This window comes from Hemitrygon akajei, chromosome 20, assembly GCF_048418815.1.
Source record: "Hemitrygon akajei chromosome 20, sHemAka1.3, whole genome shotgun sequence".
NCBI lineage: Eukaryota > Metazoa > Chordata > Chondrichthyes > Myliobatiformes > Dasyatidae > Hemitrygon > Hemitrygon akajei.
Genome location: NC_133143.1, coordinates 41,096,659 through 41,120,033, shown reverse-complemented (window position 1 = coordinate 41,120,033; position 23,375 = coordinate 41,096,659). Strand labels below are relative to the sequence as shown.

At 40.3% G+C, this 23,375-nt stretch overlaps 1 protein-coding gene across 1 annotated transcript in view; it reads right to left on the bottom strand.

Annotated features, from left to right (window-relative positions):
- Positions 1–8,406: 8,406 nt before the first annotated feature.
- Positions 8,407–23,375, bottom strand: part of wrnip1 (WRN helicase interacting protein 1) — a 59,382-nt gene continuing 44,413 nt past the window's right edge. The window contains exons 6-7 of the mRNA XM_073024207.1: positions 21,539–21,618; positions 8,407–9,840 (exon numbers count right to left, since the gene is read on the bottom strand). Of these exons, the coding sequence (XP_072880308.1) occupies positions 9,604–9,840; positions 21,539–21,618 (317 nt within the window). The 3' untranslated portion in view covers positions 8,407–9,603. The remainder of the gene's footprint in view (positions 9,841–21,538; positions 21,619–23,375) is intronic.

Genomic DNA, 23,375 nt, shown 5'->3' with positions numbered 1-23,375 from the left:
ATAACCTAACATGGAATTGACGCTATATGCATGTACAGTACTATGTAAAAGTCTTGGGCACATATATGTAGCTAGGATGCCCAAAGCTTTTACACAGTACTGCATTTGTCATTGTGGAACGGAAAGAGAGTTTGTACATCTGGCGGGAGCAAAGGATATTGGCAATGACAAAGACTGAGCACTGCGGGAGGGGTGAGGGACAGATGGCAGAGAAGGAGTGCCGGGGCAGGGAGTGGTGTGGGTGCAGACACACCCAGCCCTGAGACACCAGGCAAGGTCAATTGATTCCAAACAACTGGTTTATTGATCATTACAGAATGTTTCTCTGGTGCTTCCCAATCCCTCCCCTCTCCCTTCCCCTTTTCCCAACTATGATTTCCCTCTCCCTGCCCCCTTCCCACTCTCAGTCCACCAAGGAGACCCATATCAGAATCAGGTTTATCATCACTCACATATCATGAAATGTGTTTTTTTTTCTGCAGCAGGAGTACAGTGCAATACATAAAATTACAACAGTACTGTGCAACAGTCTTAGGCACCCTAGCTATATACATGTGCTTAAGACGTTTGCATGCACAGTACAGTATTTAGTGGCAAATATCTTCTTTATAGCCTCTGAACCAGGATACACAAATTGGAAAGAAAACAAAATAAGGAGAAGTATGATGAAACTATGTCAGAGATAAAAGGGACTGGAAGAGAAAAAGGCCAAATATTGAAAAATCTACAGTACATTCTGAATTCTGAAACTCCATACATAAAACTAAACATTTAAAGCCAGTGTTTTCTTTCTGTTTTGCCTATTACTTATTACATCATGAGACATTTTCCCCATGTTAAGTTATTATTGTTTGCCTTCACAACAGCTATTCAATCATGAGTGACCTGGTTGAGTTTTCTATGAAGGTGAAAAAACGAGGGAGCGGTGCAGACAGAGGAAGACAGCATATGAGTATACATACAAACAAACATTAGATACGGGGCCGGACTAGATCAGTTAGTACCTACAGCCTGCTTCACCATTCAATAAAACTGAATGTAACATCATCTCTGTATTCCCAACTTCCAATGACCCATCAATTCCCTTGCTTATCAATCTTGATCTTAAAAATATTCAAGGACTTTCTTCCTCAAAGTGTGATGGAAGCCAGATTCCCAATAATACTATTTTTAATTTAGCTGAAATGTATAACCTCTTCTTTTGAACAAAAGATCCTAGTTCTTGATTCTTCCACAAGAAGAAATACTTTTGCTTCATACATCCTAAAAAGACTAGTCTGAATCTTCTATCTTCCAATCAAATACTTTCTCCTTTAAATTTCAGCAAATGTAACCCTGAAAATAGACTCACAGGTAGACAGGGTAGTAAAGGTGGCGTTTGGCATGCAAGCCTTAATTAGTCAGGACAATGAGAATAGTAGTGGGGATGTTATACAACACTTTTGAGGTCACATATTTTTATCATGTACAGGGAAACATACATTGAACTATGTGAAATACAGTTAACAACCAACACTACCCAAAGATGTGGTGGGGGCAGCCCGCAAATGTTGCCACGTGTTGTGCTGTGCCAACATAGCATGCCCCCAATATTCAGAACACAAGCAACAACAGCAAAACAAGCCCCTTTCCTCCCTCCCACACACAGACAGACCTCCAGCCTTCAGTGGGTGCACAGATTATCAGGCCACTGACTTTGGTGTATGGTACCAACCCAAGGATTTGTCAATCACGGACTTTCAACTCCAGGCTTTGAACTCTGAACTTGCAACTTATTCACCACGGGGATCACTGGTTTTTGTTCACAGCGCCTTCTGACCCTACATCTGTCCATAGAGATTGTTGGCCATTGACCGTGAAGATGAATTCTTAATCTCCCAATCTACCACGTCATGGTCCTTCCACTGTCTATCTGCACTGCACTCTCTGCAACTGCAACACTGCATTTTGTTTTCCCTCTTACTACATTGACTTATATATGGAATGATCTGTTTGGATTGCTCACAAATAAAGGCTCTTCACTGCATCTCTGACAGTAATAAACTAATACCAATATCACTTTGAATCATGATGGATCAACCTTCCGAGTGTCTTAAATACTGCATCAATGGATTCTGTGAACAAAATTTCTTAAAGTCCTGTACTTGAATTAAGGTTCAATTATGAATTACATTGAGTTTTGTTAATGAGCGTTAGTTCTCATGTGTAATCATTTTTTAAATGTTTAACATTTTAATGAAATCCTTTCATTTTCCTGCAACTTTTACTGCTACACAATACCACTAAATATTTTAATAAATATAATTTTAACATAAATCTGTTTTTAATTACAGGCAATGTGAAGCAGCATAAATGAAAATAACTTCAGGAAAATAAACATTCTTTAGAACATAAGAACACTTTGATTCATAAATGTCCATTTTAACTACAAAGAAATTGTTACCAAAATTTATTTTGGTGAGTTAATGAGGGAAGCAAAATAAGATTACTGGCTATTATTACATAGGGTACAACAGGAGTTCAAAGTACAACTTGGTAGAACAAAATGCTTATGCCATTAAAAGTAAGTGATCTTTGGCAAAAGGTAGCAGTTTTTGCTAAACCCTCAGTGGCTGTGTCTCAGCTGAATTATTGTACCCAAGTTTTGGCTTCATATTTTGGGAAAGAAATCAAGATCATGGTAAGGATACAGGGTAATTTTATCAGCATGATACATAGGACAAGGGTCTTGCCAAAACAGAATATAAAAAAACAATAACTAGTGGCCACAACAGAGGCACTTAAAATCATGAAGGGTTTTAATATAATAGAAAAAGTTCAATGCCCTGGGAGGTTAGAGTCAAGACAACATTATGAGGAAAAAAATATTTCTGATTCCGGTTAATTGGGTCATCAGTTAACTAGGGCAACTGCCTATTGGGGACAATTCATAAAGAATTTTTTAAAAAATAAAAATCGAGAAAACAGCCTAGTTCCCCTCATTTATTTGGGATGCTTTGCCACAGGAGACCAGCTGTGTGCATTTGTGTGGCCCTTAGACGCTACACCGTGCTTAGAACGAGTACTTTTCACATAGCATCAGTTACGTGTGCCTGTTATTTTATATGACAGATGCTGATTCAAAAAGCAGTGAAGTTTATCATTGACAGATGGTGAGAAACATGCAGTCAAACAATTCAGAACTGTTTTGCTCACTGCTGTTTCAAGCATTCAGGCTTGGATGCCAGAAATGGCTGGGAGTGAAAATGAAACAATATCACTACTTGAACAGGTTAGGAACTATGAATAATTTGGAAGTATCGCCAGTCGTCTTGAATGTTACAATGAAACTGAAGATTATCCGCTAAGTACCTGCACTGATTTTATTGACTGACAGTCATTTAAAAGATCATGGCAACGTACAGGAGAAGAATTCCTCTATCAATATCTAATAGGAACTATTACACAGTTTTATAGTACTGTTACAGTATTGTTCCAATTTGTTTTGTATTTCATTTAAATACATAATTAAATGGTAGTTTGTCCCTTTTAACTATTTCAACCTCAACCTATTCCAACCTATTTCAACTTTTTAAACCTCAGCTAAATGAGGCAGCCGCTTAATTGGGCCATAATGTATTGGTCCTGATGTGTCCCAGTTAAGTGGAATCCAATGCAATGAGATTTTATTTTATATATCAATGACGACTTGATATGAAATGCCTCAAAGGACAACGAGGTATGTTTAGCAGCAGCTTCAAGAAAGGAATCAGATATACACTCAGTGGCCACTTTATTAGGTACACCTGCGCGTTAATGCAAATATCTTACCAGCCAATCTTTTGGCAGTAATTCTATGCCTAAATGCACACATCATGATCAAGAGGTTCAGTTGTTGTTCAGATCAAACATTAGAATGGGGAAGAAGTATGATCTATCTGACTTTGGCCATGGAATAATTGTTGGTGTCAGATGGAGTGGGTTGAGTATCTCAGAAACTGCTGATCTCCTGGGATTTTCATGCACAACTGTCTCAAATGAGTGGCAGTTCTGTGAGTGAAAACGCCTTGTTAATGACAGAGGTCAGAGGAGAAAAGGGCCAGACTGGTTCAAGCTGACAGGAAGGTGACATATCTCAAATAACCACTCCTTAAAACAGCGTTGTGCAGAAGAGCATCTCTGAACACACAACACATTGAACCTTGGAGTGCAGGGGCAACAGCAGTAGAAGACCATGAACATACACTCAGTAGCCACTTTACTGGCCACTGAGGGTCTACTGGAAATTTATTGCAAGGCCAAAGGGAAAAGAAAGGGATTGTGTGATTAATTGGTTAGTAACCCAATGATGGACTGAGAAGAAAGTTCAGAAACAATGCTATGTTCAAGAAGATGTATTAAACGCTGCAACAAAAAAAAAGCTCAACTCTGAGGACTAATGGGATTTCAGCAAGGGATAAAAATTGGTAAAGAAAATAAGTATAAAGAAATGCCAAGAGAGCTAAGAGCAGACTGAAAAGCCTTCCTTGGATGTACGCCAGAAGAATCAAAATGGCCAAGTAATATTGCATTCTTGTAGACAAAGGCCGGATGAATAAGGAATAACAGAAACATTAAAGAAGCACAAAAAATCTGAGGCCACAAACCAGGCACGCCCAGGATCCTCTTCAGTTTGCGTATAAGGAGAAGGTGGGAGTGGAGGATGTTATCACGTATTTGCTGCACAAATCACTCTCTCACCTAGAGGAGGTCAGTTGTGCTGTGAGGATTACATTCCTTGACTTCTCTAGTGCCTTTAACACCATCCAGCCCAAGATCTTAAGGCACAAACTAACGGAGATGGGAGTAGACTCTCACATGGTGGATTGGATAGTGGACTACTTGACAGATAGACCTCAGTATGTGCGGTTGGGAGACTGTAGGTCTGACACGGTGGTCAGCAGCACAGGGGCGCCACAGGGAACCGTACTCTCTCCGGTCCTGTTCACCCTGTACACATCAGACTTCCAATATAACTCGGAGTCCTGCCATGTGCAGAAGTTCACTGATGACACGGCCGTAGTGGGGTGTGTCAGGAATGGACAGGAGGAGGAGTATAGGAAACTGATACAGGACTTTGTGATATGGTGCAACTCAAACTACCTGCGTCTCAGAATCACCAAGACCAAGGAGATGGTGGTGGACTTTAGGAGATCTAGGCCTCATATGGAGCCAGTGATCATTAATGGAGAATGTGTGGAGCAGGTTAAGACCTACAAGTATCTGGGAGTACAGTTAGATGAGAAGCTAGACTGGACTGCCAACACAGATGCCTTGTGCAGGAAGGCACAGAGTCGACTGTACTTCCTAAGAAGGTTGGCGTCATTCAATGTCTGTAGTGAGATGCTGAAGATGTTCTATAGGTCAGTTGTGGAGAGCGCCCTCTTCTTTGTGGTGGCGTGTTGGGGAGGAAGCATTAAGAAGAGGGACGCCTCACGTCTTAATAAGCTGGTAAGGAAGGCGGGCTCTGTCGTGGGCAAAGTACTGGAGGGTTTAACATCGGTAGCTGAGCGAAGGGCGCTGAGTAGGCTACGGTCAATTATGGATAACTCTGAACATCCTCTACATAGCACCATCCAGAGACAGAGAAGCAGTTTCAGCGACAGGTTACTATCGATGCAATGCTCCTCAGACAGGATGAAGAGATCAATACTCCCCAATGCCATTAGGCTTTACAATTCTACCGCCAGGACTTAAGAACTTTTTAAAAACTATTATTAATGCTTTTTGAGATAGTGATTTAGATGCATATCATATTTTTTACTGAGTTAAGTATTGTATGTAATTAGTTTTGCTACAACAAGTGTATGGGACATTGGAAAAAAAAAGTTGAATTTCCCCATGGGGATGAATAAAGTATCTATCTATCTATCTAAATCATTCCAGAAGCATTAAGAAACCAATACTGTACAATGAAATGTGATATATTACTTACAGATTATCTAAATATGACTAGCTTCATCCTAAAGGTTGCATGCAACTATGAACAGGGATGCATTGGTTATGACTCCCTACATGCATTTTAAAATGGATATTGAGGAAGATTGCATGCACAGTTTTGTAAGGGGGGGAAGGGGGAGAGAAAGCAGATACTTTTTTTTGGGGCAAAGACAACACATGAATTGAAAATAATAAAATATGACAAGTATACATTTTATTTTACATATAAAGAAGTAACTCCGAAAAGGCTTTGTGTGACTAAACCTAGAATAATTTGCATGGTTTTCTTCTTCTTGCCCAAGATAAACTGGATTTCAAGGGAGTATGAGCGCAAGTTCACAGACTGATCCTAGGATTCGGGAATTTGTTTTCTGAGGCAAACTTAATTTGGGCCAGAACTTATATAACCTAGCTATCTCATGGAAACATTCTTAAGGGTTTAACAAGATAGATTCTGGGAATCTAGATATCAATATACATGTCCACCTACAAAGAAAAAGATAATTTGCTCAATGGGTTGTGAATCTTCAGAAACCTGTAATTAGAGAGCTTCTGAAAACTGGAGTTGATGTTGAAAATTAGTTAGTTACCTTATTGAATGGATATGTAGGACACAATGACCTATAACTGACTAATTCTTATTTTCTTACAAAGAGTCCAGTGGCTTCTTTCTGTGCAGTAACTTTCTATGGTCTTTGAATGACATCCTTCTGGCATTAGCTCACATTTCTTGGCAAACACAGCTAAAAGTTTAGAAAAGTCAGTTACCTCATTATAAAGCTCCCTCTATATTCTTAATATTGCTTTGCTCAGTGCTGCCCCAAATTAAAGTGGAAAGATGTTCTTTATTTACTCTTCCTCCTAGTGAGGAAGCCCCACGTAACTTTCCCACTTTGACCTGAAAACTGAATAGGTGGTGCCCCAGCAGATATCAAATTCAGAACAGTAATTTAGTCTTTGACATTAGTACAACAGGGTGAGTAAGCAGGCTGTGATGCAGTCAATCTGGCATCAGCAGCTCATCTAAAAGTTCAACACCTCAAAATAATGCTTCTTCAAGAACCTGTTTTTTTTAATAATCCATGTTCTGGAAAAATACAGCACACTACTCAAACCAGTTTGTGGATGCTACTTCATTACAAATTCAGTATCAGCACCCACAGTAAATAATCAAGTCAAATGCTCTGTCAACTCCTCTGATGGTTCAGTAAATTTATCTGAAGCGTGGCAGAGCCAGACAGAACATAAAGTTCCATGTCTGTGCTGAGTAAGCTCTCTGCCTTGGTGGTAGTGGAGGAACTACATTTGGGTTCACCTCTGGAGCAAGGAGAAGGAAATAAACTTAGCTAAAGTTTCCACTAATCACTATTCAATGACGCATGTTGTTATTTGCAGCTTTGGAAGTAATACGAGTACAGTACTGGAATCTTTAAGCCTCCTCCCCAAAATCTAAGGTTGGACAACCTACCAATGTTGATTGTCAAAGGTCACACGTGAATAACAGCTGGCATTTTAAGAATTGAGGCTGCTAAATGTGTATAGAAGCACATTCCAACAAAATCATTGCTTTTTGATAGGTAAACTTGCAATGATCATAATAACGAACTGTTTATAAAAGTATGTTGGCCCACAATATAGCAGGAATAAAACATTCAAAATCATTCTTTGGAATTTATGATAAAATGCTGCAAATCTGAAATGACAAAATATTTTAAATTATCATGAGCAATGAATTGCTGCTGTTGATTCTACTACTTTCTTCTACTACTGTGTTATGCTTCAAAATAGCAATTACTACCAAATAGGTAGTGTGTAATTTCTCTCCAGTACTGTTGATTAGAGTTCAGTCAACTGTGAGCTGCTCATGCTCACTGGTGACTTCCAAATAAACAACAGATTTACCTGGCATAATCTAGTTAGCCATGTTATGAGGTTTGGAGCCTAGAATAACAAATGGGTCCTTGGTGCCACAATGGAATCACCTGGCGCCATGCAGAACCTGCACTGCACACAGTATAGAATTTTTACAGCCAGTTTACCCACAGTCCTTGTTTAGCTGGAACTGTCACATAGGCTACACACTCTGGACATTTCCAAATGTCTCAGACTTTTAAACCCAGTTCATACTCACCAAACTTCCTCTCAACAATATCGCTTCGTTGAAACTATTGGCAAAGTCTGCCCTGTGGCTAATCTAACCTGATGCAGGATGCTCCTTGTGAATTCTTTATCTTGGGCAAGCAGAAATTGCCATACCTTGCCATCTGAGTGCATGTGTTCAGAAGTCCTTTAGTTGCAGGATAATGTTAGTTGCTTGACAGCTTACCTGCAAAGCCTATTCATGTGGGTAGTGGGAAGGTTATAATGGACTTCAGCAACTCATCTCCTCTATCAGTTTTACACAGAACATAAATAGTCTTCTTTTAAGTTAATACCGTTGATACGATGGTTGGCATATCACATTTAATTTGTGTTAAACGAGCTAGTAATGAAACACAAACAAAACTTGACAATAATATGAAACAATATCAAGAAATATTCAATCTATAACTTCTGTTGTATTTTACCAAAATATATATGACATTACCAAAAATATAACGGACAATACAGAAAATGTACAATTCATAAAGTTTTAAATTTTACAAACAGAAAGATGGCAAATAATTTTTTTTACGCTGAAGAATAACATTCAATTTCGAACAGAACAGTAATGATATTTCTTTTCACATTGTATTCTCAGCCAATTAACTGTAATAATATAGCCCAGAAGTTGGGAATAGTTTAACTCATCTCAACAAGCAGGATCTAGTTTTTTTTTAATCAAGTTCCTGGGAAAGTAAAGCGAAACACCAAGAATGGCTAGTTATGAACATTCAACATTTAGGTCAAATGGCAACCGATGCTAAACTAAAAATAAATTCCATTTCAAACACTAACCACTCCGGACTCTCTTAATCAGAAAGATCACAAAATTAGTGGTTAAGTATCTTCTATGAGCACCTGTGCAACATTTCAGCAACACAGAAATTCAGTCTGAATTCAATTCACTGGCAAATAAATTATTAATACAGAATAATTTGGTGACCTATTTTCCTCCCTGTATTTAACTTACTTTTTCTTATTTATGGGGTCCTGTTCACGTCAAGAACATGGTGTGTAACAACTGTATGATAAAAACCGTTCTTATTCTGAAGGGGCTCTTTTTTTTAAATTGCTACCACAATTTTAGATAAAACCTGTGGTAGTGTAGTGTAATTTAATTAAGTATAAATTTAGTTATTTATCTCTCTTCATGAATACATTAAAATGTTCATCATTCCCTGAGAGAACCACAAATTGGGAAGGAATTCTGATGCCTAAAAGGACATTCAGAAAAGTGGCATATAACAGACTAGGAGAATCCCTGTTGACTTTCAGACCTACACAGACTGTCATGTCTCTTAAGTCTTACAGTATTTCAATAAAGATCTTGCTCTATGCATGAAATTGACAGAAGGTATTGACCACACACGAAACATGGTTCATTGGATATATTCCTTTTTTTTCTTGTTGGTCAGTACCTTATTTCCTTAACATTAGGTAGACAAAAACAAATACAACTGTCTTTACTAGATGTGGTAAAATGAAAGTACGATGACAAAGCACCTACTCTGTTGCTGTACAGGGTCCATCCTCCATTTTATTGTCTGGAGGGTATTTATAACCCTTCCCATAGCCAAGATCCTTCATGAGTTTTGTAGGGGCATTCCGTAGATGCAGTGGAACAGAAGGCAAGGGTCCCTTGTGATTCCTCACAGATTCCTTAATAGCTTCGTATGCCCTGTAAATCTCAACGGACTTTGGTGCTCTAGCTAGGTATGCTACACATTGTGCCAAAATAACCTGGAAGATTAAAAGAAATACTCATTACTGAATCTTAAATATAACCAATCATATTTTTACTAATTAAACTATGCCTCCCAAAACAATGTTATACTCAAATAGGAGAACCAGTCATGTGGTACCCTGAGATATACTGTGAAGAAATACTTGTCATATCCACATCCTTAATGTTAACTTTAAGTACTTTAAGCAATAAGACCTATTGAACACAAAAGAGCTCCAGAAGATTACAGTCAATGATTCTGCAATTCTATCATTTACTTCTTTTAATATCCTGGGAAATCATCACATCCAAGTAATTTAATTATTCCCAGCCTTGACATTTAATAGTTATGATTCAAATTCCTTTCCTTAATCTATTTCTAGACTTCCTTCACCAGTAATTCTTTTGTTCATCCTGTTCCTCTGTAACGTTAATGATCACGTTGGGCTCAAAGAGTCTGGAAATCATAAATCACTGGAATCAGCATCACCTCACAGCCTGAAGAAACATTCAAATCTTTTGCCAGAGACCCAAACACAAATGGTACAACTTCCTATTTTATTAGTGGTGCCAATCAGGCAACTCTGGCTTGTTGATTGGTTTAGTTCTGTTGTTGGCGATAAAAGATTACGCCACAGTCAAGGCTGATACTTCAATGTATCACTCAGATTGTTTAAAGAGGTTCGCAGGTGTCTGGTGTCAGTCTGGCAGCCCAATCAGCGGTGAGAGCAGTGCAGAGGAGTAAATAAAAGTACATATGAACAAGTGGTGCAGACATTGTTGGGAGTGGGCCACTGGTGACAGTGGGAGTGTCAAGCTTTGGCTCTGGGTAAGCTATCCAGGGAATTCTCTATTTTTTCTTACTGTGTCAGGGATACTTAGTGTCGCTGAAACGGCCATTGAGTGTTCTTCATGCCAGATGTTGGGAGTCCTGGGAGACCCAGAGATCATCAAGGAGCTGTATCTGCCTGAAGTGCATCCAGCTGCAGCTCCTTGAAGACCGTGTTAGGAATCTGGAGCAGCAGCTGGATGACCTTCGGCTTATACAGGAGACTGAGGATATCATCAATCGGAGTTACAGAGAAGCAGTCACCCCTAGGTTGCAGGAGGCAGGTAGTTGGGTGACTGCCAGGAAAAGGAATGGGAAGGTGACCAGGCAGTTGCGCAGAGCACCCATGTGGCCATTTTCATCACTAATAAGCATACCATTTTGGATACTATTGTGGGGGATGACCTCCCAGGGGAATGCCACTGAGACTAGGCTACTGGCACTGAGCATGTGTCCTTGGTGCAGAAGGGAAAGAGGGAGAAGAGGGGAGTGGTAGTGACAGGGAACTCAACAGTCAGAGTAACAGACAGATTTTGCGGAAGTGAATGGGACACCTAGACAGTACGTTGCCTCCCAGGTACCAAGGCCAGTGACGTCTCAGATTGCATCCACAGCATTTTGGAGGAGGAGGAAGAACAGCCAGATGTCTTGGTACATGTTGGTACTAATTTGTCAGGGTGGTGGGAACTGGAATGAAGGGACTCAGGATAGGACAGATGGTAAAAAAAAGCAAAGATAGTGTGCCGTCAGACTGTCAGGAAGGGCAGACAGATGATAGGACAAAATTGCAGCCAGCAGGGTGAGAATAAGTGCATTGGGGATGCAGAATCAAAAAGGGTAGCAAATACAACATTCAAAGTGTTAGATCTCAATGCATGGTATATAAGAAATAAGGTGGATGATCTTGTTGCACTTTCACAGATTGTCAGGTATGATGCCACGACCATCACTGAATCATGACTGAAGTTGTACTTGGGAGCTGAATGTCCAAGGCTACACATTGTATCGGAGGGATCGGAAGGTAGGCAGAGGGGGTGGTGTGGCTCTAGTTGTGTCACAGGGGTCAGTGTTGGTACTGCTTCTTTTTAAGCCGTGTATCAATGATTTAGATGATGGAATAGATGGCTTTGTTGCCAAGTCTGTGGATGATACGATGATTGGTGGAGGGGTAGGTAGCTTTGAGGAAACAGGAATGCTGCAGAAGGAATTAGACAAATTAGGAGAATGGGCAAGGAAGTGGCAAATGAAATACAATGTTGGAAAATGCATGCTCATGCACTTTTGTAGAAGAAATAAATGTGCAGAATATTTTCTAAATGGAGAAAATCCAAAAATCTGAGATGTAAAGGGACTTGGGAGTCCTGGGGGGAGACTAACATGTAGGTAGCGAGGAAGGCAAATACAACGTTAGCATTCATTACAAAAGGTCTAGAATAGTGGTCACCAACCTTTTTAAGCCCAAGATCCCCTACCTCGGCAGAAAAGACCGGAAGTAAAACCCTGCAACCCGGAAGTAAAAATAATGTAGCTATACCCACCCAGAGATACCCACCCTTTTTTGCACCGCGGACCTGTTTAATATTGACAATATTCTTGCGGACCAGCCGACCGGGGGTGGGGTTGGTGTTAAACACGACTGGAATACACCGATACAGGTTCCTACAGTCCATTCCACAATTTTTTCACAGCTCTCGGCACTTAGTTTCTGTCCCGCTTGTTCACGTTTTTTTCTGCTGAAAAATCTCAATGCATTTGTCTTTAAGTGCGGGGTGCTTGGACTCAGAGTACTGAAGCCGTTTTGAGGGTTTCATTGCCTCGGACAGCCTCCCAGCCCAAACTGCAGCCTCCGCCCACCCACTGCCAGACGCCTTGGCCAGGTGTGGCTGGTCGTGGGTGGGGTGAGAAGACAAGGTCAGGGCCAGAGAGGTCTCCGTGCTGGGGCCGCGGCGGTCGCAGTCCGGACAGAGCAACCGACCGAGTGAGGAGTGTGACAGGCCTGCCCCCCCGTAGGATCTATTGGCTGACAAAAGTTTGTTTTAGTAGATCGCAGTGTGGTAGCTGCTCTGATACTTAAGAAACTTTGAGCCCGAATTAGGTCGGCTGCGAATATTTTAGCGCCTGGTTCCCCACGAACATTCGGTGTGGTGAACAGGTTTAGAGGCGGCGCCCATCTGTCCGCACTCCAGGCCAGTACCAACGGCGCTTCCTTCCAGCCACGCTCCAGGCCAGTAGCATCGGCATTTCCCGCCGGCCGTGTGAGGCGAACACTGGTGTGAGGGTATCACTGCGTTTAGGCGACTGATAACCTTGTGCGTTCAAGTTCAACAGTGGGCGTGACAGGGAATGAGGAAAAGTGCAGCTGACTCATATTGTTTCCTCGCGGCCCGGTGGTTGGGGACCATTGAATTACACTGTGTAGTGCGGGGGAGCTACACACATGCACACTGGGCAGAAGGAACGGAACTAAAACCCCGCAACCCGGAAACAATCTCTCAACAGTATTTGTGTATTTATTTTTCCTTTTTTTTTCCTGGGATCTACTGGGAAAGTCTCAAAGATCGACCAGTTTATCGCGATCGACCACCAGTCTAGAATATAAGAGTAGGAATGTGATGCTGAGGCTTTATAAGGCACTGGGGAGGCCTCAACTTGAGTACTGTGAACAGTTTTGGGCTCCTTATCTAAAAGATGTGCTGATATTGGAGAGGGTCCAGAGGAGGTTCAAAAATTTGATTCAGGAAATAAAAGGAAATATGAGGAATGTTTGATGGTTCTGGGTCTGTACGGTCAACCCTCCTTATCTGCGGGAGATTGGTTCCAGCGCCACCGCGGATACCAAAAAACACAGATGCTCAAGTTCCTTATATAAAATGGCATAGTATTTGCATATAACCTACACACATCCTCCCCGTATACTTTGAATCATCTCTGAATTACTTATAATACTTAATACAATGTAATGCTATGTAAATAGCTGTTGTACTGTATTGTTTAGGGAATAATGACAAGAAAAAAAGTCTGTACATGTTCAATACAGACACAACCAGCGTAGCTTTTCTGGGAACGCTGATGCTGCCTCAGCATCAGCCGATCCCGATTCTCCCGTGATCTTTAAGTTCTTGAGGCTGTAGTGCTTTACACAGCTAGCCAGCCATCCCTTACTAGCCTTAAACTGCTTCCTCTCGCTCACAACACAAATAGCGAATGAGACGCGAGGCAAACAATGCTCAAACAACGAGTAGTTCTTTTAATCATCTCTAGATTACAGTACTTATACCTAATACAATGGAAATGCCATGCAAATAGTTGTTACACTGTCTTATTTAGGGAATAAGGATGCTTTGGAGGAGGCTCAATAATACTAAAGTCAGGATCTGTGGAGGTTGAGGGCCGAGGACCACTTCGGCAAGCGACACGCCACTTTTCAAAAGATCTAAGATTTCTACTTTCTCGGCGAGAGACAGCACTGTATGCTCCCTCTTAGCCTTTGAGGAATTGCTTTGATCACATAATTGCTTTCTCGGAGCCATTTTTTTCACAGGAACAATGTAGCAACCAAACAATGCTCAAAGAACAAGTGCTGGAGAGAGAATTCCAGGTTTTCCTGATCCGTGGTTGGTTGAATCCATGCATGCGGAACCCGCGGATAAGGAGGGCCGACTGTACTTGCTGGAATTTAGAAGGATGAGGGGGGACCTCAATGAAACCTTTCAGACACTGAAAGGCCTGCACAGATTAGATGTGGAAAGGGTGCTTCTCATGGTGGGGGAGTCTAGGACAAGAGGGCACAGCCACAAGATAGAGGGGCTTCCATTTAAAACAGGGATGTGGAGTAATTTCCTTAGCCGGAGGGTGATGAACTTATGGAATCTGTTACCATAGGCAGCAGTGGACACCAAGTAGTTAGAGGTGTACTTAAGGTACAGAGTGATATGTTTCTGATTGGCCATGGTAACAAAGGTTACGGGGAGAAGGCCAGGCAGTGGGGCTGAGGAGGGGGAAAATACAAGTTCAGCAATGACTGAATAGCGGATTAAACTTGATGGGCCAAATGACCTAACTCTGCTTCTATGTCTTGTGGACTTATTGTGATGAAATGCTACCTGGACAACTGGAATACTGACTACAGCTCAATGATCAACAATATAAACCCCTCAAAAGTCATGATCAAGACCTGGGCCTCTGTATCTATCCTTGCAATTAGATCCTCAACTTCCTCATTGAGAGACTACAATCACTGCAGATTGGAAACCTCACGTGTTCTTCACTGATCATCAACACAAATGCACCTCAGTGTTGCACGTTTAGCCCCATGCTAGACTTTCTCCATACCTCTGACAACAAGGCTAAGCATAGCTCCAATGCCATCTATAAATTCACCACTGGCATAATCATGGACAGCAACATGCAGAAGTGAGGTAGGCCAGAACGTTGAATGGCATCATAATATAAATCTTGCACTGAACATCGGCAAAATCCTGGAACTAATTGAGGACTTTCAAGTCAGGTGAACACACATTAGTCTTTATTAAATGGTGTGCAGTAGTAAGTGTGAGCAGCTTCAAATTCTTGGGTGTCACTATCTTGAAGGCCCTATCCTGGGTCCAGCACAGAGACGCCACCATTAAGTTAGTGCGCAAATCTCCCCTTTTTAAAAGTTCAAGAAGATTCAGTATGTCATCAAAGACTCTGACAAACTTTTACATGTGGAGTGGAAAGCATCATGACCTGGTATGGAAACTCCAATGCACAGGAATGCAAGAGACTCCATAGAACAGTGGACTCAGTCAGTTCCAACACATGCACAGCTCTCCCCATCACTGAGGCATCAACAAGACGCAACGTCTCAGCAAGGTGACAATCATCATTGGGGACTCCTGCCATCCGATTCTGGCCCTCTACCCCTCAATCAAGGTTCAGTTACAACTTCTTCCCTCCTGCTATTGTTCTTTAACCAATCTCAAAAACTCCAACACTCTTTCTATTTATCTCACTCAATTTCCATGTCCACGTGGGTTTCTTCCCACATTCCAAAGACTTATGGGTTAGAGTTAGTAAGTGTGGTCCCACCACCCAGGACATGCTCTCTTCTCGCTTCTGCCATCAGGAAGTTGGTACAGGAATCTTAGGACTTGCACCATCATGCTTAGGAACAATTACTACCCCTCAACCATCAGGCTCTTGAACAAATGGGATAACTTTACTTGCCCCATCATTGAAATGTTCCCACTCCCAATGGACTCACTTTCCAGAACTCTTCATTTCATGTTCTTGATATTTATTGCTTATTAATCTATATTATTGTTTCTTCTTTTTGCATTTGCACAGTTTGTTATCATCTCCACTCTGGCTGAATGCCCTAGTTGGGTGGACTTTCATCGATTCAGTTATGGTTACAATTCTATAGATTAGTTTTGTATGGCCACAAGAAAATGAATCTCTGGGTTGTATATGGTCACATATATGTACTTTGATGTTAAAATTTACACTGAACTTTGTTATGTTGGCAGAAACATGGCAACCCTTGCAGGCTGCTCCTAACACATTCACAGCCTGTGTTAGCTGTTGAAACAAAACAATGCATTTCATCACTGTATGTTTCAACGTATAAGTGACAAATAAAGGTAATATTTTTTTCATTTAATCAATTTGCACTAGCATTGCAAGTTTTAATTTGTTCTGTAAGGTAGGTGTAATTTATAATAATTTAAGTTTCTGTTAGCATATGTCATATTTATAACGTACTGTGTTGCTGCTGCAAAAAAAATTATTTTCATGGTATTTATAATTCCATGTATGCATATAACAATAAAACTGAACTTGACTGTTTTTAATAGATATTTCAGCTGCTGCTGTAGTCACCATAAAAATTTAGACAGTATAATTAGAAGAATAGTGCTTCAATGTTCAATTTTCAAACCTTAACCAACGACACTAAAAAGGTTATCGGCCAGCATTATATTGTCGTTTGTTGTATGCTGCAGAACACAAATTGGCTGCTCTTCTGCAGCAGTGACCACAATTCAAAAGTACTTTGTGATGTAGTTTACACGTTCAAAGAATATGAACGACGCCATAAGCTTTTTAAAAAATTAACAAAAATTTCTTTTGTTCTGAACTTTAAAAGCAGCAGCTGTTATTGTTTACGAAGCTGGGAGATGATGGACAATTTTGACTAATTACAAATCAACTGTAAGTATGGACTTTCACCTTTTGTGGCTATAAGAAATTCAGAATGCTTTTCAACTAACATTTAGCTCCTAAAAATGCTCAAACTAGTAAAGTTCGCAGATAGTCTTTTTAGATTTTGTGACATAATGCTTTGAATTCAAAGTTCAAAGTAAATTTATTATCAAAGTATATATATGTGACAGTATATATGTATCCAAAAAGGGTCAACCAAAAGTCTTGGATGACTACCATCGAGTGGCCCTGACCTCACATATCATGAAGACCCTAGAGAAGCTGGTCCTTGCTCACCTCCAACGCCTGGTCAGATCAGCCCTTGATCCCTGCAGTTAGGCTAGCAGGAGCACACTGGAGTCAACAATGCTGTCATCTACCTGCTGAACAGAGCCTACTCCCATTTGGATAAGTAGGGCAGCACCCTAAGGATCATGTTCTTTGATTTCTCAAGTGCCTTCAATACCACACAGCCCTCATTGCAGAGGGGAAAGCTCCATTCAATGCAGATTGACATTTCAATTGTTTCGTGGATAACGGACCACCTGACTGGCAGGCCAGCTTGTGCGGCTTCAGAGTTGTGCAGCTTATGATAGATAGATAGATAGATAGATAGATACTTTATTCATCCCCATGGGGAAATTCAACTTTTTTTCCAATGTCCCATACACTTGTTGTAGCAAAACTAATTACATACAATACTTAACTCAGTAAAAAATATGATATGCATCTAAATCACTATCTCAAAAAGCATTAATAACAGCTTTTAAAAAGTTCTTAAGTCCTGGCGGTAGAATTGTAAAGCCTAATTGCATTGGGGAGTATTGACCTCTTCATCCTGTCTGAGGAGCATTGCATCGATAGTAACCTGTCGCTGAAACTGCTTCTCTGTCTCTGGATGGTGCTATGTAGAGGATGTTCAGAGTTATCCATAATTGACCGTAGCCTACTCAACGCCCTTCGCTCAGCTACCGATGTTAAACTCTCCAGTACTTTGCCCACGACAGAGCCCGCCTTCCTTACCAGCTTATTAAGACGTGAGGCGTCCCTCTTCTTAATGCTTCCTCCCCAACACGCCACCACAAAGAAGAGGGCGCTCTCCACAACTGACCTATAGAACATCTTCGGCATCTCACTACAGACATTGAATGACGCCAACCTTCTTAGGAAGTACAGTCGACTCTGTGCCTTCTTGCACAAGGCATCTGTGTTGGCAGTCCAGTCTAGCTTCTCGTCTAACTGTACTCCCAGATACTTGTAGGTCTTAACCTATAGCTTATGGCAATAAAAAAGGCCTTAACTTATAGCAATGCCTGCCACACTGGGGCCCCAAAGGGAACTGTATCAGCTCTTTTTCTGTTTACCCTGTATACCTCAGACTTCAGATATGACAATGAGTCATTTCATCTGCAGAAATTCTCTGCAACACACACAAAATGCTGGAGGAACTCAGCAGGCCAGGCAGCATCTATGAGAAAAAAAAGAGTACAGTCGATGTTCCAGGCCAAGACCCTTCAGGACCCTGGTATAGTACCTGGTAGAATATGTGAAGGCCCTTCTATGCAGTGGTGCGCTGGGGCAATGGCATGAACACAGGTGATGTCAACAGGCTCAATAAAATGATTAGAAGGGGGCTCTGATATAGGAGTAAAACTGGACACACTGGAGGTTGTGGTAGAAAAAAAAAGGACCCTATAGAAAACCCTAGCAACCCTGGACACTGTTTCTCACCCTCAGCATGCCAACTTGGCTGAACAAAGAAGCACTTTTAGTAATAGACCAAGATAACTACACTGCTCCTAAGATCACAATATGAGATGAGATTATTCTTACCCTCAGCCATTAGGCTCTGTAATGAATCAACCTATAGCCATGGAAGTGATGACCTTCTCCTGTTAGATTGTATGAGGTAACTTATCTTTTATTCTTTCTACTTCCCTTGTAATATTTATATCTGTGCACTTGTAATGCTACTGTGACACTGATTTCCTTTGGGATCAATAAAGTACATATCTATCTATACAACCCTGAAATTCATTTTCTTGCAGGCATACTCAATAAATCCAATAATCATAATAGAATTAATGAAAGACCATACCAACTGGGATACACCAGTTCAAAATACAACAAACAAACTGTGCAAATACAAAAAGTAGTAAGGAATAATAATAAATAAGCAATAAATATCGAAAACATGAGATTAAGAGAGCGAGTCCATAGGTTGTCAGAACATTTCAAAGATGGGGCAAATGAAGAAATGAAGTTGAATAAAGTTACCCCCTTGGGTTCAAGAGCCTGATGGTTGAGGGGTAATAACTGTTCCTGAAAATGGTGGTGCGAGTCCTGAGGCTCCTGTATCTTCAACCTGATAGAAGCAGTGAGAAGAGAGCATGACCTGGGTGTTGTGGGTCTCTGATGACGGATGCTGCTTTCCTGCAACAACGCTCTGTGTAGATGTACTCAATGGTGGGGACAGCTTTACCCGAGATGGACCAGGCCATATCCATTACTTTTTGTAGGATTTCCCATTAAAGGGCATTGGTATTTCCATACTAGGCTGTGATGCCACCAGCCTATATACTCTCCACCACACATTTACAAAAGTTAGTCAAAGTTTTAGCTGTCATGCCGAATCTTCGCAGACTCCTAAGGAAGTGGAGACACTGTCATGCTTTATTCATAATTGCACTCACCCAGGACATGTCCTCCAAAATGATAACACCGAGAAATTTAAAGTTGATGACCCTTTCCACTTCTGATCCCCAGATGAAGACTGCCTCATGAACCTCTGGTTTCCTCCTCCTGATGTCAATAATCAACTCCCCGGTCTTGCTAACATTGAATAAGAGGTTGTTGTTGTGACACCACTCAGCCAGATGTTCAATCTCCTTCCTATATGCTGATCCATCAATGTTAAAGAGTGATTTTTGGCTTTAGGTAATTTACATTTAGCAAATGGCTTTGGCCACCAGAATTCTGTTCCTTTGACAATGTATTATGGATTCATTTTGTAACAATGCATTTCCTAAAAGCTGTGAATCCCAGTCCAGAGACGATGTTGCCATCTGTGGGTTGGATGTGAACCAGAAGGTGTGAAGTTTGCGTGCAGTGTCAAAGACAGCATTATCTATACTTTGTAAATATGGAATTGTCCTTTATGTTTAGCATGTAAAATACCACATAAATGTATAGTGGATTCAGTTTGGAACAATGGATTCCTAAAAGCCCAGTCTAGACACTGCTGGCGCCTGTGGGATGGATGCGTATCAGAAGGTGTGAAGTTTGTATGTAGCTTCAAAAGAAAGCATTGTCTATACTTGTAAATATGGAATTGTCCTTTGTTTTTAGCAAATAAATATTGAGCCCCACATTGAGCCGGCAGACCTTTCCACCAAAGGCGTCTCTGTATGATGCCTGCTGTACCTTGTTTTGTAGAATAAAGAAGCTGCTTTGTATCTACCAGTAACTCTCTCCAATAATTTCATTCAAGCAACAACAGTCAGCACTATTACAGTGGTTCCATCAGAAAACTTGAATCAGTGCACTTAGCCACACAGTCATACGTGTAAACCAAGTAACACAGGGCGTTAAGCACACGGCCTTGTGGTGCATCTGTGCCGATGGAGATAGTGGATGAGATATTGCTGACAATCCAAAGTGATTGGTGTTGTACAAGTGAGGAAATCGAAGATCCAATTGCACAAGGTCTTGAAGCTTATGATTAGTTTTGAGGGGAATAATAATATTGAATGCTGAGCTGTTGTCGATAAAGAGCATCCTGATGTATGCATAATCGCTAAACAGATGTTTCAGAGTTGAGTGAGGTGCCAATGAGACAGCACATGCTGTGGACTTATTGAGTTGGTAGGCAAATTGGAGCAGATACAAGGCGCTTCTCAGATAGTTGATATGTTTCATCACCAAACTCTCAAAACATTTTATCACTGAGATGCAAGTGTTATTGGAGGATAGACATTGAGGCAGGTTACCACCTTCTTCTTAGGCATCAGTACAAATGAAGCAGGTGGGTACCTCAGATTGTCAAAGCGCGAGGTTAAAGATCTCAGTGAACACTGCAGCCATGTGGTCAGCCCAGGTCTTTAGTACTTGGCCAGGCATCCCATCTGAGCTGGATGCTTTCCACTGGTCACTCTCCTGTCACTCGCATGACAGCCTTAGAGACTGAAATCATAGGATTATCGGGGGGGGGGGGGGGTGGTGGGAGTTCAAAATGGTTCCTCTATGTTTTGACAGTCAAAGTAAGCATAGACCGTGTTGAGCTCATCTGGAAGCGAAGCCTATGTCATTAGTTTTTAATTTATAAGAGTATAGTTAGAAACTAAAGTCTTGATGTATGAAATAATCGCTTAATCTCATGGGTAACACCCTTAAAATGGAAACCTTTAAGTTAAAATATATATTAAGCTGTGTACAAACATCAACTTCTGATATTCTGTAAACTACTGTAATAGGATGTCCTAAAGTAAATAGAGATCATGCCTAAATAAATACAGTTTTACAAACTAAGTAACAGCATTCTTGCGGGTTTAAGTACATTAAAAGTTTTGATGCCGATTTTGTATAGAATGGCTGAATCTAGCTGATGGCCTTATAGAGTATATTGCCCAACAAAGAATTTAGAAAATACAAGATAATTGTGTTCCTGATACAAGTACAGAGACAGGATTAAAATATTAAAATACCTCACATTCAGGCATCCCTATAAAATGACAGCCTTGGTAAGCAGATACTGCCTGGGTCAGAGCCAAAGGATCCGCAAGTCCTATAAAAGATTATAAAGTGACAGCTGAATTTAATATAGCATTTCTCAGTCATTGTAAAAACATCAAATATTTATTTAAAACAGATATAATTATACTGTTATAGTGCAGAATATGAAGTACAATTTCAGAGTCTGAAAGTGTTACTGAAATATTAATACTCTCCTAAATTTTTTCTACATAAACAATGTTAGAACTAGACAGCAAAATTTTTACCTGAATAGATGTCAATGGTGAAAATAAAATGATCAAAAAGTCAAAAGGAAGGAACAAGAAACTGCCAGAATAACAGGAGCCAAAAGCAGCTTGATGTAAATACACAGATGAAGGTGCTCTATGAAAGTGGGATCACACGCATAACTATTTCTGGATCCTACACTGGCAAGCTGCTCCATGTGGAACTCATTCTTTAGTTCATTTTCTGTTAGGTATAGTTTGTCCTGGTTTTCTCCAAGATGGAAATAAGCACTTGGGAGAGAAATCCTGAACTAGAATACCATGAATTCATACAAAAATAATTGCAACAGATTCTCTTTGCACAAGAAAGGGTGAAATCAATTCATTATTATTTTTAATATTACTTTATAAAATTTCATGAAATGATTTGGCAGAATTATTTTTAAACACTACGTGCTTTGAATCAACCACACAGTCACACTAAATGCTTAATTTTGTCAGAACTAGGATCTAAACCAAATGTTAGGCACAGCAGCTTGTTTGAATGTTCCTCCACTACTCCCAGTTAGAAATTAACCCCACTGTTAAGTGGAAATGGTGTATATAAGGAACAAAGTATTTCAATAACCTATCAGAAGAGAAATGTTATATTATTTTACTTGAATTTTTAAAATTATAGATTCAACAGGAATACAATTCATCTAATTGTATTCCTATTAAAGCATAACGGGATAAATCTTCCTGGAAAAACAACCACATGTAATTTGGCACAAAATTGTTCACATGCAAATAAGTCTGTCAGTTCAACTGTGAAGACCTACACCACAGGGACTTAACTCCAGCGCATGCTTGTCATGTTTATACACCAACTCCAGGTATAAAGAGATCTCACTTTAAACTGGCATGCATTTTAAAAGGACCTACAACAACTTTATGGCAAATAATTAACTTGCTAAGAAATTTAGTTATAATTAAGAAAATATTCTGTTAACAATAAATGTTAATACAATCATAGGAAGGGAACAACGTAATCTGCAGTCTCATTCCTGTATGTCGTAAACTGTCCTTAGACAATTCATTTTATGTAATTCATTTTAGCTAAAAGAGGTATCATAGGATAGCTAAAAAATTTACATTATATTCCTCAATTTTATAATATTTTAACACAATAAAACACTGAACTTCACAAAAAGGAGCACTAAAGCTTATGATTATTTAAATTATACAGCTGATCCATATGACTTCAGAGCAGAATTAGGCCATTCAGCCCACCAAGTTTGTTCTGGTGATTGATCATGGTGGATTATTTTTCCTCTCAACCTATTCTCCTACCTTCACCCCATAACCTTTGATGTCCTTACTAATCATAAACCAATCAATCTCCAGTTTAAATATACCCAATGACTTGAATTCCACTGCCATTCCTGGCAATAAATTTTCTCTAAAGAAATTCCTCCTCATCTCTGTTCTAAAGGCACATCCTTTTATTCTGAGGTTGTCCCTTCTGGTCCCAGGCTCTCCCATTGTTGGAAATGTCCTCTCCACATCCACTCTATCTAGGCCTTCAAATAGTTTGTGGGTT